Source organism: Xyrauchen texanus, chromosome 43 (genome assembly GCF_025860055.1).
Source record: "Xyrauchen texanus isolate HMW12.3.18 chromosome 43, RBS_HiC_50CHRs, whole genome shotgun sequence".
Lineage (NCBI taxonomy): Eukaryota > Metazoa > Chordata > Actinopteri > Cypriniformes > Catostomidae > Xyrauchen > Xyrauchen texanus.
This window is the reverse complement of record NC_068318.1, coordinates 24,162,539-24,189,953: the sequence shown is the minus strand read 5'-3', so window position 1 is coordinate 24,189,953 and position 27,415 is coordinate 24,162,539. Positions and strand designations below refer to the sequence as shown.

The 27,415-nt window shown below is 38.1% G+C and overlaps 1 protein-coding gene across 3 annotated transcripts in view; it reads right to left on the bottom strand.

The window, feature by feature from the left end:
* Window positions 1–27,415, bottom strand: part of LOC127635912 (neurobeachin-like) — a 148,053-nt gene that overhangs the window by 57,021 nt on the left and 63,617 nt on the right. For all 3 annotated transcript variants that reach the window (XM_052116203.1, XM_052116201.1, XM_052116204.1), the window contains exons 2-9: window positions 24,472–24,703; window positions 21,838–21,938; window positions 20,302–20,397; window positions 19,382–19,503; window positions 17,922–18,048; window positions 14,743–14,862; window positions 13,021–13,167; window positions 701–898 (exon numbers count right to left, since the gene is read on the bottom strand). In XM_052116203.1, coding sequence (XP_051972163.1) covers window positions 701–898; window positions 13,021–13,167; window positions 14,743–14,862; window positions 17,922–18,048; window positions 19,382–19,503; window positions 20,302–20,397; window positions 21,838–21,938; window positions 24,472–24,703 — 1,143 coding nt within the window. The remainder of the gene's footprint in view (window positions 1–700; window positions 899–13,020; window positions 13,168–14,742; window positions 14,863–17,921; window positions 18,049–19,381; window positions 19,504–20,301; window positions 20,398–21,837; window positions 21,939–24,471; window positions 24,704–27,415) is intronic.

Below are 27,415 nucleotides of genomic sequence, written 5' to 3'. Positions count from 1 at the left end.
ACCTGGCGAAATATTAAAAAAATAATAAAATATTATAATAATCAAAACTATAACATAATAAATATCAATATCATAATATATAAAAAACAATAAACCCTTTCAATATCTGACTGATAAGACCAATGCACATAATTATTTGTGAATACCTAATATGATTACATTATTTATTAAAAAGTATAGAGGATTACATTGAGTAATATAAAGCACCAACTTCATTTAGCGTAATTTATTTAAAGGGGTCATGACATGAGGAATCTAATTTTCCTTAATCTTTTAACATAAGAGGTCATTGTACTACAAAAACATACAAGTTTCAGAACTTAAAACTTCCTCCTCACTGCAATAAGAGCATTTGTTGAAACCTAGTTGCCAAAACGACTCGTTCTCTACTTCCTCCACACTGTGATGTCACACTGTAGTCGACATTTGCATCTGACCTCCTCCACAACAACACATCCAAGCCTACGTTACCTGATCACTTCAGTAGTCCGCCCAGTAGCGGTGAGCAGTGAGATGGCAAGTCAGTCAAGAGCAGAGAGCCAATCATAAAAGTGGGCGTTTACTGTCATCTTTTATAAATACATGACTTTTTTTGATTACTGATTTTATAAGTGAACCTCAATTAACATATTGAACTAAAAAAGTCATGTCATGACCCTTTTAATATAAAAAGATCTATTATGTGTATGATTTCACAGACCTGTAGCATCAGGGCATGTGGCGAATGCACGAATATGGAGGGGTTTTCCCTGGGTGAGGACTCCAGGCACAGCTGTGCATCTGTGGCTTTAGCGTTATAGGTGAAGGCGATGCTGCTGGCCAACTTCCCATCATACAACACCTGCTTATGGTGCTCGGCCAGGTGGATGTCGCTTTCCGACTTGAACTTGAATGTGCTCTGTGAAGAAAGAGACATATAAAGAGGGACAGTACATCAGTAACATCCTTCAAAAGAAAGTTCTCTCATATTTTGCTTCTCTTTCAATCTCGCTTGGCAACGGGCTCGTGTAAAGCTCCAGGGACTGGGCCACATCCCAGAGGACTGATAATTAAAAAAAAAGCTTTAATTACTGAGACAGAGAGCAGCCACACGCACAGGCATACATTCTCTTAATGAAGCTCTGGCTGCAGATATGTGCCATTTCATTAACAGCTCTGAGTGTGCATGTGTGCTGGTACAAGCATGTAAATGTGCATGTATCTGCAAAATCTCACTCATATGAAGCACTTTGTACCACTAGTCATCCACTCAACTGAGGGAGTGAATGAGCCACTTACATAAGACCATACAGAATCTCCTGATTGTGCATGACAGTACTTTCAACTGTTTTTAATTAAAATAAAACTTGATTTTTCAGCAAATATTCATTTTGACTTAATTATATATGCTTCTTATGCATTTTACTCAGTGAAAGGCCTTTGTGTGCAAATCAAATCTAAATGTCTAGATAAATGTGTGATTTAAAGACATGAAATAAATGTCCCTGGCTTCTTTTTTGCATCATTCGTTTTTTTAAAGAAAAAAGTCCATATTTTCCATACATTTTTCTCAGCTGAAAATGTAACCAAGATCATGAGGGAGGGGGAAAATAATACTAACCAATAATACCAACATCTTTTCTAAACTCCAATCAAATCAGAGCTTAAATCCCAATCTATATTTCCAACTAAAGATTCGATTTCACTCTGAAACATCTCACATTATTACAGAAATGGAAAATTACATCCTGAAGCTTAAATTAATAAAAAATGTCATTAAAATTACCCCCAAACATCATATTTAAGCCATTAGTAGTTCCTATACAAGTGTTACATTATGCTGCCATTAAGAAAATCCACATGGAAAATCTGTAACATCTTCACAAATCTAGTGCAAAATGGATAGATGCAATAGTATTGAGAACACAACATAAACACATGGTCAAACACACACTGAGCAATTCTTAAAAAAGTATGACGCACATAAGTCTATTCTCTAGCACTGTGATTCGCTTTGGTTTCCACGAGGCCTGCTGCCAACGTATCCACTTAGCAACACACTGACTGGCATACTGGCACTGAACACAATATAAAGTTTTCAAGTTTGAGTTTTGATGTAAAACTCAAACTTGAAAAATCAAATACAAAAAATACTAAATAATAAATAAATATTGATATATCAATGGAGAGTGGTTTTTCAATTTGTGCCAATTTTTAACAACTCAAAATCTTAAAAAATAACACTTCTTCAAACTGTTTCATCTATGTTAAAGTATTTATCAAATGGAATAAATATCTGTCCTCGAATAAAAATCTGAACACAGTCTTGATTGACCATCAATTCAAATAAATCATGTGCATCAAATAATGGTGTGGATTTTTGATGTTGCGTGTGCTGGTAATTAAGTGAGAAGTTAAATATTCCCGGTTCAAAACAAGATAAGCTCGACAGCATTTGTGGAAAATCGAGGTTACAGTGAGGCACTTACAATGGAAGTCAATCAGGCCAATTTTTGTCAAGTTTAAAGTAGGGATGTGCACGGAGAGTTGACATGCGGTTAATCGCTTGACGCTCCACTATTCGAATACCAAAATCACTCTTTGGATATTCTACATGTGCAATAGAGGTCTTCAACCCAACCCAAATTTGAAGAGTTCTGACAAACTATCAGGTTTGTGTCCATTTTTAAAGTATAGGGCGAGTTGAGGGCTGTTTAAACATGCTTTTCTGTGTGTCTGTGCTGTTTTTCTATGTACTGTTAAACACGTGCTGGACGGGCGTCTTTGACTGTTGCGCTGAATCTCACTGGTTTCTCTTTCAAGAGTCTCGTGCAAGATCGCCACAGTTTTAGACACAAAGTAAAGTTAAATGTAACTTTATTTTTTATAAACGCATCATGAAACACTTGCATTGATTCTGTGCTGTGCTGCTTTCTGAAGTAGTTCAGGTTGCAAAGATGACTTCATGCGAGTTATACCGTTAATAAGGTTTCCAGGTTGTTTTTCATCAAGGAAAGTTCCAGCGCTTTATAAACAGTGTTTTTTTGTTTTGCTCTAATGTGCATATTTATGTACAATAGTTAGACAAGTTCAATGACATTTGATTTTAAACCATTTAAAAATCAAAGCACCCTGAAGAGGCTATTCAACCGCAGCAGTGATAACTCCACGCACATGACAATACTCACGGAAATGTCAGTACGCCTGGGCAGAGCGCGTTTACTACATGCGGTGTCAATATGTTTATTTTTGTTTGAGTTTAATGTGAGAAATGTATCATTGAAGATTAGAGTAGTGTTTGAGGAAATTTCATTACAATAAACATTCTTTATTCTCGTGTCCCGAAACCAATTAACCGTTCACGAAACCTTGCGGTTAACCGGATGTTAAAAACAGTAACCATACACATCCCTAGTTTAAAAGGCAGAAATGTGATGCTTATAATTTTAGAAAAGCACTTCAATTAATTCATCAAAATTGAATTGGGTTTACAGTGTTACGTTGTCATGCCAACAAAGTTGTAAAATTAGACATAATTTTACACAGAAAAGGTTTGTAAGCAATTTTATCACACTAAAATCATGTTAACATACATAAATGTTATAAATGTGAAAATTCTGGTATATTTAACTTTTCAACACTCTTTAAAGCTGAAGAGTGTAATTTCTGCGCCACCAAACAGCCCTTCAAACAGCCTTTTGAAGACACCCCAATCTGCCATTGACTAAAAAAAATAAAAAGCAAAAGATTCCGCACCCAACTCACACCACTGGTTGAACCAATGTTGTTGTGTTGGGCTGGATGGGTCGCTCAAAACAAAGAGAAATTTGAATAGTGCCCCGGAGTTTTTACAAATTAACCAACAAATGGCTTACTTACAGTTCACTGCATATGAAACTTGGATGTGAGAAAGTATTTTAACATGGAAAAATTACACGCTTCAGCTTTAAAATACTGTAGTAAAAATTATCGAATGAGAAACATTAAAAAGTTCAAAGCTATTATATTCAACCCTTTAATACTAAAACAACTGTTTTTATGAAGCATTTTTCCTTTAATATCATCTTTGGGAACAGAAAATTCTCCTAGCAGGAGAATCACTCATATACAGTATTGCAGTTAAGATGATCTTGAGGTTCTTCAGGCAGCATGAGCGTAATATAAACTCACTGGTTTAATCTCGCCCCAGCGTTCCAGTGCGCTCACCAGTCATTCATCATCTCCAGCACAAAGGGCACACGAGCAGCAGGCAAACTCAAACTGCTGTCTGGGAAACGGGTCACTGCGCAAACACACCCACCTATGCCTGACACTTGATGCTGCAAACCTTGAACAGTTTTCCTTCCCATGAGAGGCCAGCTGCTTCAGGAAGCAGAGACAGAGACTAACAGCACTGGAATCAGAGAAGAGTATGTGGAACGCCTTTTATACATGCTGATGATCTATATATACTGTAACCTATAAACATACACACACAAAGGCACCAATCCAGAAGGCTCTCTTTTCAACAATGCCAAGTCCCCCACACCTCACATACTAATTACCACGGCAACAAACAGCCGGGGAGCAGCTTATTGGCTGTCACATGCTGTCCAGACATCTGGACTTCCACTGGTATAGTGACCAAATCAAATGGCTGCAGCAGTAACACACAACCGCCCCATGTCACCAAATGACAGCATGCACACATTTTGGCTTGGAATTTCCCAGCAAATTACGTGCATTTCAAATTATCCAAATAATCCATTGCACACTGTATAAACTGATCACCATATCTAAACAAATACACAATGATACTTTAGCTCTTTACAAAATAGTACAGTGCTGTGGAAATGTATTTGCCCCATCCTGATTTCCTCTGTTTTTGTGTATTTTTCATACTAAATTATTTTAGATCTTCAAATAAGATATAACATAAAACAAAGGCAACCTGAGAGAAATTTTCTTTTTCAAATATATATATATATATATATATAACCCATGTGAAAAACGTAATGCCCACTTAAACCTAATAGCTAGTTGTACCACTATTACCCATAACAACTGCAACTAAATGCTTCCAATAACTGGAGATCAGTCTTTAACAATGCTGTGGTGAAATTTTGGCTCTTCTTTGCTGAACTGCTTTATTTCAGCCACATTGAAGGGTTTTCGAGCATGAACTGCCTCTTTAAGGTCCTGCCACAGCATCTCAATCGGGTTCAAGTCAGGACTTTTGACTGGGCCATTCCAAAACTTTAATTCTTAATCTTAATTCTTTAATTCTGCAGTTCACTGGATGTTGTCCTTGGCTTTTATTTTTACTTACGAGTCATCACTGTGCTCTTGGAAACATTTTGGAAGGTTGGCCACTTCTAGGAAGGTTCACTACCCTGCCAAGATTTCTCCAATTGGAGATAATGGCTCTCACTGTGGTTCTTTGGAGTCCCAGAGCCTTTGAAATAGCTTTGTAAGCCTTCCCAGACTGATGTATTTCAATCACCTTTTTCTGGAATTTCTTTTGACCTTTAGTGTGCTACAGGGCGAGACCTTTTATCCAAATTTATGCTGCTGAAAAAGTTCTATTTAGATGTTGATTTGATTGAAAAGGGCTGGAAGTAATTAGGCCTTGGTGTGTCTAGTACACCTAAACTCCATTATGAATGTGGTTTCATAAATTTGGGGATTTAGTAACTAAGGGGTAAATACTTTTTCACACAGACCCAGTTGGTTTTAGATAACATTTTTGCTTCAATAAATAACATTATCATTTAAAATCTGTTTTGTGGGGGGCCTGGATAGCTCAGCAAGTAAAGACGCTGACTACCACCCCTGGAGCAGCAAGTTCGAATGCAGGGTGTGCTGAGAGACTCCAGCCAGGTCTCCTAAGCAACCAAATGGTCCCGGTTGCTAGGGAGGGCAGTCACATGGGGTAACCTCCTCGTGATTGCTATAATGTGGTTCTCACTCTCGGTGGGGCGCGTGGCAAGTTGTGCATGGATCCCGCAGAGAATAGCTTGAAGCCTCCACACCAGCTATGTCTCCGTGGTAACGGGCTCAACAAGCTACGTGCTAAGATGTGTGGGCTGATGGTCTCAGACATGCAGGCAATATTGAGATTCGTCCTCCCCCACCCAGATTGAGGTGAGTCAATATACCACCATGAGGACAGCACATTGGGAATTGGGCATTGAAAATTGGGGAGAAAAAGGGAGGAAAAATAAATAAAATCAAACAAACTGTATTTTGTGTTACTCTGATTACCTTTTTTTGCGGTTAGATTTCATTTTGAATTTTTGAAACAGTTTAGTATGAGATATACACAAAAACATAAGAAATCAGGATGGAGGCAAATACTTTTCCACAGCACTGTATACTACCATAATACTGGCATTTGGAATACTGGAATTTTTTTTAGTATGCAGTGTACTGTATACTAAACAAACCCTGATACCCTGTCTACAACGGAGCATCTCAACACAACACATCGCATCAAAAGAATATCTTTCCCAATATTATCAGTGACACTGTCTACACTTGGAGCATCCATTGCGGCAGGGCACATAGCGCAGACAGTGTATGGATGATCCGTTCTATTGCTGACGTGTTGCAGAGCTACTCCAGCCACTTTATCATCCCGTCCATCGGAAATAAAATGATTTTACTTCCCAAATCATACATGTGAATCTTTCTGCTATGAATTTTATTCCTATTTGTTACCTATTTAAATAACATCTGACTGTTGCATTTAAGCCATCTTGTGAAGTCTCCTATTTGACATAATTTTGCTTCTAACCACATGCATACACAGTTTTAGCAAAAATAACATTGCAATAACAATTCTATAATAAGTATAATGTTTATACCAGTGGATTTCCGTTATTATTGGACTGCGTGTCTGGCTATAGTAGCTTTTGAAATGCTGATTACAGATGATACTAGATCTAGACCGATATATCGGTTTTATCAGTTAATCGGTGCCGATAGTTGCTTTTTGGAACTATCGTTATCAGAAACAAAATCTATGCTGATAGTTGCTGACAGTTTTTTCATCCTTGAGCCATTTCAAAATTAGAGTCCACCGTGTGCTTCGGGGCTTGTTTATACTTAAAAAAAAAACTCTGCGTTATATACCAAATCAGAATTTGTTCTGGTTATTTGGGGGATTTTGGTTGAACAATAAATAACATCTGGGCTTTTATTAATTTAGGAATCTTTGTCTGAGCTCATCATAGTAAGGAAAGATTAAGAAATTTTTTTGACATTCTATAAATCAATTTTTAAACTATCAACCGATTAATTGGTTATTGGTCATTCCCACCACCTTAGTTATCATTGACCTCTAGATGATACTGCAGCTAAAACGAAGATATTGTTCCAATTTACAAGGAATCGCTTCTCATGCCTCTAAAAATTTACATTCAGCAGGGTAGAGAATTTTACATAACCTGCAACAGTTCTCATTGCATCAAATCATTAACAAAAACGAAAAATCTTTTAAAATATGCCACCAGTATCCAACACAGTTTTCATCATTGTTTTTTATATTCATGAATGTGGTTCCAGACTAATGATATACTGCAGAACAGTGAAATCCCTCACAACATGTTAACTTCTCTGTCTTGCCTACACTCAACACAAGTATGTCACAGGAGAAAGATGAGGCGAGTTCCACTGCTTTCTCTCTCATTGGTAGTTACACTTTTCTCAACTTTTTCACGTCGCCGCACCCACATCTTGTCGCCAACGGTCACTAGTGTTGCCAGAAGTCTCTGTGCTCTCATTGAAAATGAATGAGATTGTGTCGCTCTGTGTTGCTTGCGGTGAGAACAGGGCTTTATAATGTAAACTGGCTATTTTCAGATTAGAATACTACCATAATACTCACACTATTTGTGCCTTGAGCAGTAGTGGACCGCAACATAGCATAATACTCTTTGAAACTTTTACTCTTGCATGTTGCATACAATACAAGGGGATGTATAGACAAGTCAATTAATTCTACCACTAGTCAATGCATTAGGTCAATAATGTAGTCATGCAAGCCCTTTCGTACACTTTAAAAATACTAGGCATTAAACTGCCCAGAATGCAATAAACAGCATGTTAGTATTCTATTACTAAAAGCCAATGTGTTGCACTGAGACAAGAGCTGAACAAAACCAGTAATGTTTGCATTAAAAATCTACATCGACTTCAATATTAATAACATTAAAACATTTATTGCACACAGCAGGCCTCTCTCCATTGAGAGATTTTGACAGAGCATCATAGCACCATACACACAGAGAATCAGCGCACGCATATACGGTGCATGAATAATCCACACTCTCTGCTCCCTTGATTTTTCTTCTATAGCAAGAATGAGCTAAAATCAGGTGCCGGAGAACTTTGTGCAGCGTGGGTACAAGGATAAATAATAAAAAATCCCTCAATAAGTTCCAGAGAATCTAAGTCCAGTGCAGCCCAGACGATAAACTTACCGTGCCGAGACGAGAAAGAGAGAGAGTATTACAAGCTCTTATATTTAATTTTCAGATTTAATGAAGAGACTTCCAGCCCGCGCTATCCTGGTTTAACTTAACACTAAATAATGCCTAATGATCTCAACCTGGTCTACAATGGATAGCTACGGTGACAAAATATAAATGGGATCAATCACGTTCAAAGCCTCAGTAAAATCATCGATATACAGTAACTAGTGACAGCATACCGTTTAATTCTGTGCCAACTTAACTACAATATCTAAATTTCTTCAGTTAATAAACGATTTTTCTTTGCAGAATAATTCTTTATGGTAATTCTGTTATCATATTGTTGTTGCTGGCATTTTCGAAAAGCAATAAGCCACACTAAGTTGTGACTTAGTTACATTACCGCAATTATATTAGCCCCTCGGTCGCCATTCCCTTTCATTGTAAGGAAATCGGAGATGCTATGAAAGTGAATGGTGAGTGAAACAAATAGCAAACCTTTTGTGTTTCACAAAAAGAAAGTAATACAGAGTTAGAACAACATGAGGGTGAGTAAATAACCCCTTTAATGAAACAACATTCCTTAACAATTATAAAATCACTAACATGTGCCCTCTTTGGCTTTTTAGTTTACTTCAGCAGTCCATGAGTCTATATCTATAGAATAATGAAGTAGTCTAAACAAGCAGTGCCCTGTCCGATGCAAAAAACACAGATTTAAATACAGAACGATGAAGTTCTTAATCATCTGTCCACATTTAGCCGTAATGTACGACAACATCATCTGACTCAAGTAAACAAAAGCTGCTTATAATCGTTAGATCATCTGACTCGGATAAACAAGCTCTGTCTGTATGCGTCCTGCAAGTTAAGAGTAAATTAGGGAGCCTTACGCTTGGCTGAGTGAAACGTTTCAGAGGGAGATGTTTTTTAGTAAAGTGAGAAAAATCAAAGTTGATGACTAGGACTTCCCTCCCAACTCTCCTCTCTAAAACACAGGCCTTAACTGGCCATCCAGAAAGGCAAGACAGCGATTAACATCACTCATCCATCCATTCCTATTCTTTTCAGCAATGAAAAGTAGTTTAATCTGCTTCAAGCACATGTTTGGCATAAACACTTTCACATTGAGTAGAAGGAGCAATCAGCTCACACATGCCTGGACTCAGGAGACAAGCAAGTCTGAGGTGAGAGTCTGGTTAATGAAAGTGAGAGGTGAACATCAGTTATTATTAACAGATCTGCCTTGGAAATGTAGAGCTGGTGCAACAGAGAAAAGTACTTTAACAAACCCATCTTGGTATGCTGCCTCCAGATATCCATACTTCCCTACAATATACTATGCCAAAAACAGTATGCCAATGGAGTAGTATGCCCAAATCCTCCGTATTCATGGAAAAAAATGTTGACCTACTATCTGACCTAAATCTGACCTACTATTTCCAGGGAGATTATGAAGTGCGGATCAACTGGACACTTAACGATCTCATAATCCCTCGGGAGCTGAGGCGACATCATGTTAAAAAAAATGCAAGTCTGACAGCTCTTTTTAACAAAGAGATATACAGTACGTACATACCAAGAATACATACTGTATGGTGCTTGTTTAACAAAACCAGTGTGTATTAATTCTGCGGTTGTTATTACATCATATAGTCGGGTCACTGGTCAACACCAATGTCACCGGATGAAGTACAGTATGTCAGAATTCTATTTATACTACTTGCATGCATACCTAAAAGGACGTACAGTTTCACTGGCCCAGAACCAAATACAATACATACCGTGACAGTATGTGATTTTGGAGGCAGGTATTGTCTTAGATGGCCTGAACTGTCTCTGTTTGTATACTGTCAGTGACTGTCTGATGTACTGTATTTTGCACACAAAACTGGAAAGCACTTCCAGAAAATCACAAGCTCCAATCACATTGTACCAATTGCTACTTAACTTCAAGTAGTTGGAATGAACAGGTATTGAAGTGATAAAAGCCTTTTTAAACTAGTTTCAGGACAATCTGAGGTTTTTTCTGAACCAGCCGTGACCGCAACTAGTGACAGGTCATTTTATCAAATGATTGGTTTCATTCATGTGACTTTTTCCTCACAGCTACCATATTTTCTCCCATCAGCAGGGAAAAGATATGGCAGTAAATAGAAAAACACCCAAAAAACGATATCAAGACAAATGTCTATAATTACTTAAGATCCAAGTCAAGTCTCAGGAAAAATGTTTACAGATCTGAAGTCAGCACAAATGTAGCTAAATTTGACTTTCTTGAACATTTATATATATATTTTATCCACAATTCATCTCCATAAGCTTGTGAATCTATTGAATACACATAAAGCAACCCATTTATAGATGAAGGGCGAGTTTAACTACTGTTAACTTAACTACTTTTACTTAATATTCAGTATTTTCCAAATCAACTTGCTGTGTACACGACTAAATATGTTAACATTTTTGTCTAGTGGCGTGATTAAAGTCTGTGCTTTATAAAATGTGCTGTTTATTGACTGACATTAGTATACCCAATAAATATACAGTTGTGGCCAAAAATATTGGTACACTTGGTAAATATGAGCAAAGAAGTCTGTGAAAAAAAAAACTTTTATTGAAGTAAAACAATTGAAACGGGGGAAATATCCAATTATGAAATAATATTTTTTCTCCAAAACACATTGGCCATAATTATTGCCACCCTTTTATTCAATACTTTTTGCAACCTCTCTGTGCCAAGATAACATCTCTGAGTCTTCTATTTTAATGCCTAATGAGGTTGGAGAACACCTGGCAAGGGATCGGAGACCATTCCTCCATACAAAATCTCAACAGATCCTTCAAATGCAGAGGCCCATGTTGGTGGACTCTCCTCTTCAGTTCACCCCACAAGTTTACTATTTGGTTCAGGTCAGGGACTGGGATGGACATGGCCGAACCTCGATTTTGTGGTCAGTGAACCATTGTTGTGTTTATTTTGATGTTTGTTTTGGATCATTGTCCTGCTGGACATCAATTGTCCCCAACTAGGGCCCATTGTAGGCTTTCTGGCAGAGGCAGCCAGATTTAGATTTTTTATCTGTTGGTATTTGATGGAGTCCATGATGCCATGTATCTGAACAAAATGTCCATAACCTCTGGTATAAAAACAGCCCCACAACATTTAACATCCAGCTCCACATTTAACTGTGGGCATTTGGTGGTACTTCATCTCTGTGTGTCAAAACCCATCTTTGGTGTTTCTGCCAAAAAGCTATTTTTTTGTTTCATCTGACCACAGAACCCAGTCGCATTTGAAGTTCCAGTAGTGTCTGGCAAACTGAAGACACTTGGGTTTGTTGTCAGATGAGAGCAGAGGCTTTTTTTCTTGAAACCCTCCCAAACAACTTGTGGTGATGTAGGTGATGTCTGAATTTGTTTTTAGACTTTCTGACCCCAGGACCCAACTAATTTCTGCAATTCTCTAGCTGTGATCCTTGGAGATTCTTTGGTCACTTGAACCATCCTCCTCACTGTGCGTGGAGACAATATAGACACGCGTCCTTTTCCAGGATGATTCTTAAGATCTCCAGTTGATTGGAACTTGTTAATTATTGCGCTGATGGTGGAAATGGGTATTTTCAATGCTTTGGCTATTTTTTTTATAGTCACATCTGATTTTGTGAAGCTCAACAACCTTTTTCTGCACATCAGAACTATATTCTTTAGTCTAACCTACTGTGATTGATGATTAAGGGTATTTGGCCTGCGTGTTACCTCATATTTATGCCCCTGTGAAACAGCATGTCATGGCTGAACAATTTCATGTTCCAATAATTTTGGCCAACGTGTTTTGGAGTATGTCTTAATAATAAGATATTTCCCCTCTTTCAATTGTTTTACTTCAATTAGAGGTTAGATTTTTGTAAATTTTTTAATGAAAGCTCAAAAGGATAAAAAGGATTTTTTTCATAGCCTACTTTGCTCGTATTTACCAAGGGTGCCAATATTTTTGGCCACAACTGTATACTATATATTGACATTATAGTGCTTTTTATTTATTTTTTTAAATATCACATATTCTATTACAATTATAATATCATCCTTTGTGCATTTCCTTATTTTATTAATTAATTTTGCACAGGTAATGACAATTGACATGTCTTAGAATGAGCTAAATAGTTTTGGAATAAATGAGCAAAAACCAACAAGTGTTTTATTCCTGCTCTGCCCCTCGATAAATCAAAGTCATATCATATGAAAGATCTACATTTATTTAAAGAAAAAAATAATAATATCTTTGGCTCTGGTGAGTAAACAGTAATTTTGCTGTATCAAGCTTTGCAAACAGAAATAGATCCCACAGCGTAGCACATTGAATGCATTTTGGGTTTTGGTCACAAATATGGTGGCAAAGCAATACCGTGACATCACATTAAACAGATGAATATGCATGGTGTTGCAACCTCAGTGGCCACATTACTGTACATTAAACATGATATATGTTCTGATTGGCTGTAACTGTGTCAAGCAGTTTCACATTAAGTTTTGCTAGACAAAACTGCATCATGGTTGGTTACTTCAGAGGTGATGTCTGAGTTTATACCTTATATCCAGGACCTAGCTGATGAATGGCAAAGATCTGCGCCGGGTTCAATGCTTCACTGAAGACGTAGATGGCTCCGAGCTGCCCACAGAAAACCCGGTTAGCATCTGCAGTCTCGGATGAGCCAAGGAAACATTTATCATAACTCTGCAGTGAGGGAGGGAGGAGAAAACATATATAGAGTTGAAGTCAGAAGTTTACATACACCTTAGCCAAATACATTTAAACATTTTTCACAATTCCTGGCATTTAATCGTAGAAAACATTCCCCATCTTAGGTCCGTTAGGATCACTACTTTATTTTAAGAATGTGAAATGTCAAAATAATAGTGATATTAAAAGTAAAATAAATAGAGAGAATTATTTATTTTAGGTTTTATTTCTTTCATCACATTATCAGTGGGTCAGAAGATTACATATACTTTATTAGTACTTGGTAGCATTGCCTATATATTGTTTAACTTGGGCCAAATGGTTTGGGTAGCCTTCCACAAGCTTCTCACAAGAAGTTTAGCCCATTCCATCAGACAGAACTGGTGTAACTGAGTCAGGTCTGCAGGCCTCTTTGCTTGCACAAGCTTTTACAGTTCTGCCCACAAATTTTCAGATTGAGGTCAGCTTTAACTTCATGGCTGCTGCCTTGAAATGTTGCTTCAAAATACCCACAAAATGTTCTTTCCGCATGATGCCATCTATTTTGTATAGTGCACCTGTCCCGCCTGCTGCAAAGAATCCCCACAACATGATGCTGCCACCTCCATGTTTCACGGTTGGGATGGTGTTCTTTGGCTTGCAAGCCTCACCCTTTTACCTCCAAACAAAACAATGGTTATTACGGCCAAAAAGTTCCATATTTGTTTTTTTATTTGTTTCTCAATTTTTCCAAAAAGATCTTTGTTCTCATGTATATAGATACTTGTCTACCAGTTTCCTCCAGCATCTTCAAAAGGTCCTTTGCTGCTGTTCTGGGATTGATTTGCACTTTTCGCACCAAACTATATTCATCTCTAGGACAGAATGCATCTCATTCCTGAGCGGTATGATGGCTGTGTGGTCCTATGGTGTTTATACTTGCGTACTATTGTTTGTACAGATGATGTTTGAATGTGGTACCTTCAGGCATTTGGAAATTGCTCCCAAGGAGGAACCAGACTTGTGGATGTCCACAATTTTTTCTGAGGTCTTGGCTGATTTCTTTTTATTTTCCCATGATGTCAAGCAAAGAGGCACTGAGTTCGAAGGTAGGCCTTAAAATGCGTACCACAGGTACACCTCCAATTCAGTACACCTCATATCATAAGCTAATTGGCTAATTGTCTAAAGGCTTGATATAATTTTCTGGAATTTTCCAAGCTGCTTAAAGGCACAGTGAACTCAGTGTATGTAAATTTCTGACCCACTGGAATTGTGATATAGTCAATAAAAAGTGAATCAATATGTCTGTAAACAATTGTTGGAAAAAGTACTCGTGTCACGTACAAAGTAGATGTCCTAAACGACAAAAAAGTTTGTGGGTAAACTATAGTTTGCTTATAATAAATCTGTGGAGTGGTTAACATTTTTTGTATGTAAACACAAAGAGACACGTGTTTATCTAAGCTCAAATCACTTGGACCCTAAAGGTGCAATATTTTTTTAAAGTAACAGAGAAAAAAGTTGACTGGAAGTTTGTGTTTTGAGCAAACCCACAGAAGTATCGAAGACAGCAGCAAAAACACTTACATCATTGGTGTTGACGTGCCATGCCATGTCGCCATAGGAAACAAGTTGCCCATTGACATAGCAACGAATCTCACTATTCCTCCAACGGTTGTAGATGTGGACTATGCTGATCATGTACCACTGCGAGAGAGGAGAGGAAGATTTAAATTGGCCAAAGGAAAGGCCAAAAGGAACAGTTATCTTCAATTGAAACATGGAAAAAAAAGGGGAATTTACATTAAGATTTTACCTAAAAGTTTAAATGGGACATATCAGAGAAAACAGGATTTTTCTTGCTCTTTTGAAATAAAAGAGTTTGATCTACAATGAAGATTCACGAACCAGATCTTTGGTTCCACTTGATATAAGATATTTTTAACTACTATGTACTAACTTTGGTATACATACAATACAATGTATGTTTTTTTTTTAAACTACAAGTTGTTCTGGAAATACTACTAGGTTTGGGGAAGGATTAGGTTTAGGGTCAGAGAGAGGGTGAAAAAAAAACCTTGATTAACATTTTAAAGGTGCTGTAATCCATTGTAGCGTTCTGAAGCTTTCACATGACTGAACTGCTGAATTAGCCATGGCCCTTCATCCCAAAACCCCACCCTTCAAAGATAATTTTGAGACCAAAACCAAGCAAAAGACCAGTATTGTTTGTTCCTGTGGCTGTCAAATTCAACAATGGCACAAAAGGGCTCTCAACTGACAAACTTTATGAATCATAGCCTCAACGATCCGCTTCAAATGAGAACAAGCAAAATGATTGATAGGTGAAAAGCGTCAAAGACTGCAGTCTGCGGACACATTTTTGTTTGCTGTTTACAAAATCTACAGCTGTCACAGAGACCGGTGAGCTATCTCAGGACACTTATTTCATGAATACCTTTAAGGGAGTAGGAATATTTTTATATTGGACTCTAAATTGATGACCTCTAAAATTCAAAGTGCCCAGTAATAAACTGGTTTTGCTAAAAAGCAGAGATTTAAATGGCACAAACTTCCTCAAAGGCCTAATTTTCTAAATCTGGTGAAACCGCCACACTGCCTTCATAGCATCTAATTAACACGCAACACAATATTAGCTGGACAAGGAAAAAAGCGGGACCAGCCAAAGTCTTCGAGACCAGAATGCCATCCCGTAACCGAGATTTCAGGGCTCTTAATGCCAATTTATGATGAGAGAGGGCTGTCTTCATCTAGACAGGGCTTTGGATTACCCTCTAGATAGCATTTGAAATGCTATTGTTCTCAGTTGTGCTGCTGTCCTCCATTTCTGCACTTATATTTCATTTTACATGCACATTAATTCATTTGGCGGACACATTTATCCAAAGCAACTTACAATGAATTCAAGGTATACATTTTATCAGTAAGTGTGTTACCTGGGAATTGAGTCCATCACATTGGTATTTACAGTGCAATGCTCCACCAATTGAGCTACCGGAACTCTTCTTTCCATCTTTGAGCTGAGCTGTTGGTCTCCATTGCCCAGTAACAAGCCTCCAACAATTAAAGGATTTCAGTTCTGGGCAGAACACTTTTGCTCAGTTCAATTCGATTACATTTCTTTCTGCTTCCCCCTTCTTTTGTTCCCTTGTTTTTTCGCTCCCTTTTCTTTCCTTCTCTAATATCTAAGGAAGTTTAGTATAAGTCTAAGAGTCACTAACAAAGTGTTTGATTCAATTCCAGCCCTTTTATCCCACCACACACACTGTTTAAACAGCAGAACAAAGTGCTGACTAATTGGGTGAGATGAGAAGTTCATTGTTAGGCCGAGTACACATTGCTGTGGTGTGTGTGTGCAGTGTGAGTGTGACTGGGCAAAAGGGGAATAGCTTGCATTCTAATTGGCATACAACCCTCCCTTGTCTCTCTCTTCGGAGAGCAGACAGAATGAGGTATCGTACTCGAACATCCCTGGTCAACCGATTTTAATTTGTCATTTAACAATGCATGTGATTGAGCTGAAGTCGGCCAACCGGGAATAATATAAGGAGAGAAGTAATCAAACCAGATGTTAGGTGTATCAGACCAGAGTGTGGAAAAACAGAAAGAGACCCTAAATTCTAATGGGGAATATTATCAATAATCCCTCAGGAATTCCATCTGTTCCTTGTGTCCACAAAAACAAAAGCTAAGTCAAAAGATTTGCACAGAGAGAGGGGAGAGGTGTGGTTTTAAACAGTTGCTGCCTCCTAGAGGACATGTGAAGTTTTAGATTTACCATTATTCTTAGAGAAGTGGCAATAATTAGCTAAATAAATTTGTTTTCCCCAAGTTTACTTGGAGTAATAGCAATAAGATGATAATTTTCTTTATTGGGAGCACACAAATCCATATACAGTACAAAAGATTCAATGTGTTTAGGAATTATTAAGGTTATCGATTCTGAGATACTCAATTTGCAATTATTTATTTGAACGGTAATGGCCTATCTAGGTTTGGAAGAAAGATTATCCAAATAGATTTTTTCATATTCTGAAGAAAATGTGACTGGTGCTTGCCCGTGTCTAAGAGTTCTGAGTGTTTTTTAGTGCATTGCTATTTGTTTGCTATGGTGTTCAAGGTAGTTGCTAGGCTGGTTGTAGTTTACTGGCCCAAGTCAATGGAGCTCACCCTATAGCGACTATTCCACCATCAGGCCGATTGGTTCTTGCTAGCGAAACCGTGCTGACCCAGGGCTCATTGCCACAGTTACGGTTTCTTTTTCCACTGCGATACTGTGAAATCAGAATTAGGATGGACCGCCTGCCTGTGCAAGCAACCAATCGTGATTTGTCACATCACTCAAGCCGTCCCACCAAAACGGTTTGTAATTGCACAGTAACAAACTATGCTCAAATGGAAATGCTACTGGAATCATTACTCACTGTGCAAAGAACCATTCGGCCCGATAGTCGAAAAGTAGTTTATGTTATTTTGGTACCAAGATATAGCTTGTATCCCTCCTTCAATGGAAGTCAATAGGATTTCTTGGTTCTATAGTCCACTAGGTGAAAATACAGTTAGTCTGTTTACTTAAATGTAATAACACAAATGTTGCAGGACAAGTTTAATACTAAGGGTTATAGGTTTGTTCAAATCCCTAACCCCAAGTATGAGAAATAGTAATAGTGCTAATACCACTGTTAAAAGGAAAAATACTGTTTATTTATGTGTCTAGTTATGCTACAGATTTAGACAAATCTTACCTTCCTGGGTTGGAAGTCATATTTCACACAGTGTTGAAAGCCTTTGCCCTTTGACTTCAGTGATGTCACGATTAAACAGTTACCCACAAAGTGCGCCGAGTAGCCAATCCCTTTGCTGGTTCGAAAACTAGGGGATGGAGAAAAGTGACGTTTTTTGAAATACATTTACATTAGAGAACACAATGGCTCAAAAATCAATTCAACACAATAAACTGCCTTTAACCAAAGAAAAGACAAAAAAAATCCTATAAACTTGCCCATTGCACAGGGAAGGATTCACTTAGTTTACTTTAAGATGAAAAAGCAAAAATGAACCCAAAGTGCATTCCCTGCACCAAACATACTTTGTTATTCAAGCCAAACCAGAAAACAATCTGGTATCAACGTGTATTCCACACAATTACATTTTAAATGTAATAGTCAGATGTGAAAATCTCAATGAAAAAAATGGGAGGATGTCAGGCTTAATTGTTGGCAGGAAAACAAACATGGCTGTCTGAGTCCCTGGCAGCAGTGATTGGTGGGAGTGCTGGCGGCTGTCGATAAGGTGACTGGCTATCAGTTGAGACCTCAAAGAGGTGCTGTTTCTCTCACTCTGCACCTACACGGCTACATAATGCTACAATGAGCTTGCCACGGTAACAGAGAAACAGGAAACAGGATTAGATGCTGATTTAAATGCGGTCAGTGGCCCTTAGACTTCTGAAGTGGTAATCTGTACCAACCTCATGTGTCCTCCCTCCATACTGTGCAGCAGCTTCAATTGCAACATGCAGGACTTACATTATTTGCAGTTACAAACACTACAGGTGTAAAGCCAGGGTGATCCTGTGGGCCCATTTAAAATCAACATTATGTCTTCAGCACTGTTACGGGTCATTCAAATGTAGCATGTTCTTTTGTTAAAAAAGCTAGACACAGCGCAATAAATATATTAGAACGCAGGTGCCTAGAAATACGTTTTTAACAATTGAACTTTGAATGACATCTAAAAACGTGGCACTCCTGCCTGAGACAGTCAAAGACGTCCATCTAGGGCATGTTTACATAGAATAACGACTGAAAAACTGTGTGGACAGACGCAAAAACACGTTAGATGTGAACGGCTCCATAGTAATGTTCAGAAGAAAGGACAGAACAGGTAACATGCAATACAAATCAGTGGAAACTGATGGAATCAATTAATTATAATACACTAAAGCTTTACATTTAACATCACCTATACAGAGCCTGTTTTAAGTCTTTGAAGTATTTAGAATAGTGGTCCACCTATATAAATTCATCAATGGCTAATGCCGATAAGTAGATGTAGTGGTGGCTGAAACATATGTTTACATATTAGTGCTATAATGACTGAGGATATAATCGAACGGAGCTGATAGCTGCTGCTAGATCAGCAATAACCCATAATACTGTATGTGCTCTGTTTTTACTGCATGTAAAGAACATGTTATACTTACCAGTATAAGTATGGTTTATCCTTGTCTACATTGATATTATTGAGAGGGTCCATTCTGAACCAAGTGTTTAGAGTGAATCCGTTCTGGTAAGGCCACTTAGCAATGGGCGGCAAAGCAATGGCCTGCAGAGGGCAAAAAACAAGGAATTAACAGCCATAGAAAAATGAAAACAATATTAACAGGACCAGCTGATATATATATATATATATATATTCGGCTGACAGTTTTATATATTGGTCTATTCAAATTGGACCTCTTTAAAGGGATATACAGGATTAAATTAAAGTAAGTTCTTGTGACAGAAGCCATGTCCACACTAATACGTATTCATTTGAAAACGCATTGATTTCACTACGTTTACACCTCTCATCCACAGTAGAACGACATTTTCCACCACTGAAAAATTAAGACTTTCGAAAACGTTCTCCATAACTGCATACTTTGGAAAATAATGAAATTAGGAATCTGAAAATGGAGGTTTCAAAGCTAAACGGATTAGTGTGGATGTGGCCAAAATCTGTGGTATGCTGTTGATTAAAACTGAAAATATTTATAACCCATCCCTCAGTTCAGGCTCACATGAATTATTCACTAAAACTATGTATTATTTGGTTTGCAAAGTTGTCTATTTCTGTGGGACTACTTTTTTAGGTGGATAACCTTCTGGCTATGTGATTTGTAGATGGAATTAACTCCATGTAAAATGCCTTACAGATGGTTACACAACATCCCTTCCTGGTTTCCATCCACAGATTACTGGTTTGACAGTAGTCATGACATGAGGTGAAAGACTGGGTATAAATGTGCACAGATTGATCGGTAAGAGATACAATCACTAGTAAATGATAATATGTATAATGTCTTTATTTGTTCTGTGAAGGATTTATTGTAAACAGAAAGGGGTGGAGGAAGAGCCTCACCGCCGCACTGCGTCCTGGGAAGTTGAAGAAGGTGTCAGGGCCGTGCCGCTGAGGCATCTGATTCAGCACTGACAGGAGCTTAATAGCATGTCTTGGCTATGGGCAAAGGAGACATAGATGAGAGAGGGAACAATTAAGAGAGGACATTGTAATTATTGAAGGAGTGTAGAAAATACACAGGAAACAGAGCAAAAATTAGAACAAAAGCCATCAATTAAAACACAGTGGTGTTAAAGTCTGAGTTTGCTAGTTAAAAAGCTTATATTTTGTATATTTAACTTAATTTGAGAGAAAAGTTGAATTGAAAAATTAACATGATTTCTAAATATTTCTTTGTATTTGGTGCATAGAAGAGATACTTTTACTATAAAAAAAAACATACTGTAAGTACGGTCTCATTCTGCTGTGGCCACTGACTGGGAGAAACGCATTCAGTTGTGTGTAAAAACAAACACTGAAGATGTGAGATGTCGCCCCTGTGAAGACCAGCGTCTCTGTTTTGGCCTGTTGAAGCTGGTTGAATCACCCAGCATCACCGTGGATTTTATTACGTTTGTGTATTCAGAACATTTCAGCCTGGATTGTATGTTTTTGGCTCAGATTAGAGTGAATTGGCGGGTATTCACGCTGACTACCACCCCTGGAATTGCGAGTTCGAATCCAGGGTGTGCTCCATTAGACTCCAGCCAGGTCTCCTCAGCAAACAAATTGGCCCGGTTGCTAGGGAGAGTAGAGTCACATGGGATAACCTCATCATGGTTGTGATTAGTGGTTCTTGCTCTCAATGGGGCACGTGGTAAGTTGTGCGTGTATCGTGTAGAATAGCATGAGCCTCCACATGCGTTGTCTCCGCGGTGTCATGCACAGCGAGCCACGTGATAAGATGCGCGGATTGACTGTTTCAGAAGCAGATGCAACTGAGACTTGCCTTCCACCACCCGGATCGATGTGAGTAGCCGTGCCACAACGAGTACCTATTACATAGTTGGAATTGGGCATTCCACATTGGGAGAAAAGGGGATAAAAAAAAAAAAGATCAAAGTGGATTGCTTGAGAAGCAGTCACAATACGATTCAAGCTTTGCAAAGTAACTGTTATTGAAAGATGGGGCACTTAAAACACTATTGGACAGCAATTTCTTAAGTATTTCATATAGATTGCATATCAGAACGAATATGTTTTAAAACTAAATTTCCAGGTTTAAATTAGATTTTGAATCCCAGATTTTCAATGTGGTCTCAGACTTTTGTACCCACTGTATGAGACGTATTTCATGAAACGAGTCTCAAAAAAAATCCAACGAAATCATAACCAAAGACCTAAATCAAAGGAATACCAAATTCAGCCAATCAATACTCTGTCCATCAGCCTTAACTACAACAGCACAGTTTAAGCCGATACACAGGCAACCCCATTCAGATCTGTCCATTGAGAGAGCCAACGGACAGGAGATCATTGGCTGGGCCTGTCAGAGGTCTCTAGAGAGAGCTGGCCAATGACTGCAGGCCTCAGTGTGTGTGGTGGGAGAAAACTCACCCACACACCACCTTCCCCCCTCAGCATGCTGAACAACAGCTTTAGTTCCTTCACTGTGATACTGTAGCTGGCCAAAACCCCCAGCATGTCGACTAAGAGATCTAAAGGAGACAGAGAGAGAGAGAAGAGAGAATGTCTCAGCATTATTGGTTTTCAGAACTCTTGAATCATGAAAATGTGGTCACTTAGGACAGAAAGCCAAATTATGGGTCTGTTCCAAAAACTAGTGAGCGTCCTCTAGAGGCTCTAGAAGGCATCTCCAAATGGAAGGTATCTTATTCACGCTGCCCCCAAGATATCTCGTTTTGGCCAAATTCTAATGTAACATCGTATGTATCCTTCCCTGGATGAAGCGAGTATTGAAATCAGTCGCTGTCAAGTCTCCCATGTGCTGCATGAGGAGCGCTACTTGAATGATGTGCAGTACTTCATGTACCCATAATAAAAATCATACTTTGTACTTCTTACATTTTCTCTTAGACGTTCATTTAGATTTTCACACTTCACAAATAATTGTATTTTTATTTAAAACAATGAAAAATAAACCAAATCTATTTATATAGAAAATGTACTAACTGATTTACTAATTGACCAAATTTACTAATTGACCACCACTATAAGTGCCTCTTCAGCCACTATAAGTCTTTTACTCAAAACAATAGGTTTTAATTATAAGTTATAAGATAATACGTTATAGGCTAATCATTGAAAACAACCTTGATTTGAGTGCAAACATTGTGATCAGTCTGCAAAATCAGCTTCGGCTGAAATTAAAGGTTAACAATTTCAAATAACAGGTTTAAAGATATTGGTTTCAGTTTAACATCTGGTGTGTCCTAAAGTCTTACAAAGTAAGGACATTGATCATATTAATTAGGTGTCTTTACAGGTTTGTGCAAAGCAACTTGAATAAGAAAATCTCCAGTGTCTCCACACTATTGATCAGTTAATTATTATAACAGGAAAAGAAACCACACTTCAATTACATGTGGATACATTTATTCTTTCAGTATTTTTTTCTGTCATTCTTCTAAACATCATTGCCTATGTGTTCCACAGAAGATAGAGAGTCATATGGGTTTGTAGCATCATACAGTAGGAGAATAATAACAGAAAAATGTTGTAGGATTTTTTTTTTACACCCGTAGCCCTGATTGACAGCATGTTCTCCGAAGGTTCCTGGGACACCAGATTGTGAACCTTAATGGCATAGAAACAACTCTTCATTCACATATTGTATTGTCCGTAATGGCTTGGTGTCAAACATGATGTCATTTGCGATGTGGGTGATACTTCTGCATTTTGAATGTAGAAGATCTTTCAAATGCAGCATAGGAGATTAAATAATTCAATTTTGAGAAAAATATCAATCTCTTAACAGTGATATTTGTAGTACTGTAATATCAGCATAATTTGATTGTTAAAATATCCCTGTTGCACACGATTCACTCAAAGGCCACAAATCTGGTAAAAAATGGACAGACGCTTCCAACCTTATGAGGACTAATAGAATGATTAGCAGCGGCATTTTCTAACATGAATATCTGTCTAAAGAACGGTAAGAGAGAGGCATTCTCCCAAATGTGCTCACAGAGCCAATTTTACACATTACCCCAGCAATAAACGACGGCCATGGTCCACTGATCGTAATTACACAGAAATATTGGACACAGAATGCACAATGAGGGGTTCAGCGAGACAGCGAATCCTATTTTTCTAACGTAACAGAGCCAAATCATAGAGGTCTGGAACATATGGATGAGCATGTGAACAACCAAAATTACTACTTCTTTTCTCTTCTCTGAATTAGTTTCATTGAAATGAATTACTGTAGCTGAAGCGTACAAAAAGAGTGTACACAGTAGACACATGTTTTTCTCCATTGTGACTCCACCAGTTCTTAATAGCTTAGAGTCAATGTGAAACTGCATTCAAAACCCATTTAACTTATGTAATTGGACACATTTAATAAAAAATACTAATAATATTTGGGTGGGATTTTATACTTTTGGCCATATAGGGTACATGAATGCAAGTTTTCAATCAAGTGTGGAGATGATTACAATTTTGTCCCAGGAATCAGGACTTATTTATACGAGACCCTACATGCTGGGAATCAAGATTAAAAACGGGAATCAAAGGCTGAAGGTCAAGTTCAAGTCAAGGTCAAGTGAAGGTTGGGCAGTGGTGGCTCAGCGGTTAAGGCTCTGGGTTACTGATCAGAAGGTCGTGGGTTCAAGCCCCAACACCACCAAGACACCACTGTTGGGCCCTTGAGCAAGGCCCTTGAACCTATCTGCTCCAGGGGCGCCGTATCATGGCTGACCCTGCACTCTGACCCCAGCTTAGCTGGGATATGTGAAAAATAAATAATTTCACCATGTATATGCAGAAATGTATGTATAATGTGTGACAATTGGTCAAATTAAATTAAATTAAATTAATTAAATTAAATTAAATTAAATTAAAAAACAAATTAATTAAATTAAATTAAGTTCACTCAAGAGCATCTTTACAAATCCCAGTGTTACATTTCTTTTTCAAATATACAGTTATTTGTTATTATTGGTGTCACTGAGCCAAGCTCCATCCATATCATGTGATGTTTTATATCCTGCATTTGAGTGCAATCACCTGCAATCATGTCATCAACAGAGCTCATCTTCTGCAGCACCTGCTGGATGAGCCCCACCTCTGTGCTGGTCTGTAGATTACGCACACTTTTCCGCAGGATGGCAGTGAACATGCTCCAGATCTCCGCCTGGCAGGTGACTTCACAGTGCTCAAGAAGCTCCACCATACAGGCAATACTTTCTGCGTCCTGGATGATGAAGTTCATCTCCAGGTCAAACTCTCCACCCACCAGCTGAGAAAGCGGGGGAAAGTGGTAGGTTGATATGATGGATGGATGAATGGATGGAAGGAAGGATAAAAAGGACGAAAACAAGTGGATGGATGGATGGATGGATGGATCAAAAAGAAGAAAATAAGGGGATGCATAGATGGATGGATGGATAAAAAGAAAGAAAACAAGGGGATGGATCGATAAAGAGGGCATAATAGAAGAGGAAAATGAGGAATGAGAACCGATGTCAAGTATAAAGAGAGTAAATGTAAATGTGAATGACATGAAGAAAGTCAAGGTGGATCAGAAGAATAGAACAAATAAAATTAAAAGGATAGAAAGAATAAAATTATACAATATGTAAAAGGTGAATACATTAAGGACCATGCAAGTGCAGAGAATTTGGGGAGAATGGCAAAGAAAGAAAAAAAAAGAAGAAAAGAGAATTATTAGGAGCATTTTTGAGGTTGCTTCCATAGAGAGCAGTACTCTCAACCTTATAAACTGTGTTTGCGATTTGAGAGGGTCATTTAATGCTGGAGTAGAAAGAACACAAAGACCTAACACACACACTTACGCTCTCTCTCTCAAACAACACACTGGAGGAAGGGACAAACCAATCAGAAATTGTTCCTGCTCTGCACCAAACAATAATCAATGGCATCAGTCTTGGAGTTCAACAGGCATGAAATTGGCCAGCTCTTGGCCATGCAAACCTCTGAGTAAATAAGGGGGTGCTTCGGAAAATAAAAGCTGAAATCCCTGTAAATTACATTTCGATGAGAGAGTGCAGAGAAGCCAAGCATGGCTGTCTTGAGCAGCAGAACTTCCTCAAGAGGGCGCTGGGAGATCTACTGATTTACACTCTTCTTCCAATACTGTCAGATTTGAATGCTCTAGCTTTAGAATGTTTCGTAATTGGACCGTTGATAAATTTAGCACAGGAATATGAGGAATATGTTTTTTATTTGTGTAAAATTAGTCAAATGTCCCGCACACCTATATGCAAATGTTACTCTGGCAGCAATCATTTATCATAGTCATGCAGCCTCTTTTATACAGTTGTGTGCTGAATGGGATGCCAAACCATTTGCGGACAAAGCATTGACGAGACCCAGATCATGACAAACCGAGCGCATAAATGGTTAGGAAATATTAAAACAAGTTTGGCTTTGTGTCAAACATTAAAAGAAGCTTTTAGAATATAATTTCCGAATATTTTATTTTACTATTAAAATTGACCCCTGATGTCGAGAGTGTTACATTGAATAATAAAATACCAATGCACTGAAGTATTGCCAATAGATGGTAAAATAAACTATTATTAATTATACCCTTCCTTAATTCAGTTTTTCCAATACCTGAAAGAAAAGTATTATCTGTAGAGAAAAACTTCAGGCAATTGCAGAATAGTCCCATAAATCACTTACTATATATACTGTACACACAAATTGTTCATCATGCATTAGAATGAGTGCACAACTGTTTCTGGGTTTAAAAGATGCAAGAAGCATTTTAATAATTTTATCTTTTACGATCTCCACTTTGTACAGAGCACTTCCAATATTTTCAGAAGCACCTTCAGTGATTTTGATCTGGAACCGGGCCTAGTCAGACCACAATTCATATCTCAATGCAAGTACGTATGACATTCTCAAAGTTGTTGCAAGGGGCTCTATAAATGGACATAAGTGTGAACCGTCCGCTTCAAAAGGGAATTTTCTCTTTCAAGTGAACTACTGTAATGTCAGGGCAACAGTTTTAAAACAGCACTACAGAGACAGTAAGTTAAATTCAATATATTTGCATCAGCTTCACTGAGTAATAACACATCTGGTTTTATGGCACAAACTTTTGAAGGCAACTCTATCGAACCATTGACTACTGAGGTTTTGTTAACAAGTTCAACTGGACAGCATGTTGGCGTTGGCCAAGCACACAGGTCTACAATCACTTAACTTGTGTGAAGTATGTTTCTTGGCCTAAAAGCAAATGCAAATGCTACTAGCTACACAAACTCGGTCTGAAATGTGTCCAAATGCAATTCCTAATGCAACAGTACGCATTAAATTCTCAGCATATCCACAAATGGTGCTATAGCAGGCATTAGCATAAGCTGCATTTTCTGAGGTCAAGTTTTCTATTTTAGGCCAACTACTAAACTTTACATATTTATAATTAGTTATCTTAACAATAACAGTTTAATAGCACAGACATCTGAAGCTAGCTCTATCGCCCCCTTGAGTTGTGAGGTTTGTTACTGCCACAGTAATGCAAGAATGCACGTTATGAATGGACTGGACTAGTAGCTGACGGAGACAGGCTTGACCTTGTAGACCCTCCTGGACAACTTGGTAAAACTATCTTTCTGTTGAGAAAGGTGGTTAAGCTGGTGGGAACCTACTTTAGCTAGTTAACAGGGTTCAAAAACACAGCTTTAAATGGATGACCAGCTTGGCCACCTTCCAACTGGGAAGCGCAGGGTAAAATAAGGTTTATTAGAAAGTGTTACCCCAATATTATCCCATTGAACTATTTCAAATCCATATCGGTGCCTTCAGAAGGACAGAAGGGATGGAAGTCTGATTGATTTGTTATGCTTCATCACTCCCAGAGGCCATTAGTGAATAGAAGATTAATTACAAGATGTTTACTCATCAATAATTGCCTTTGAGACCCGCAAAGATGAGGGGTAGTTCACTGAACACCCAAAAAGTAATTAAGCTCTCAAGC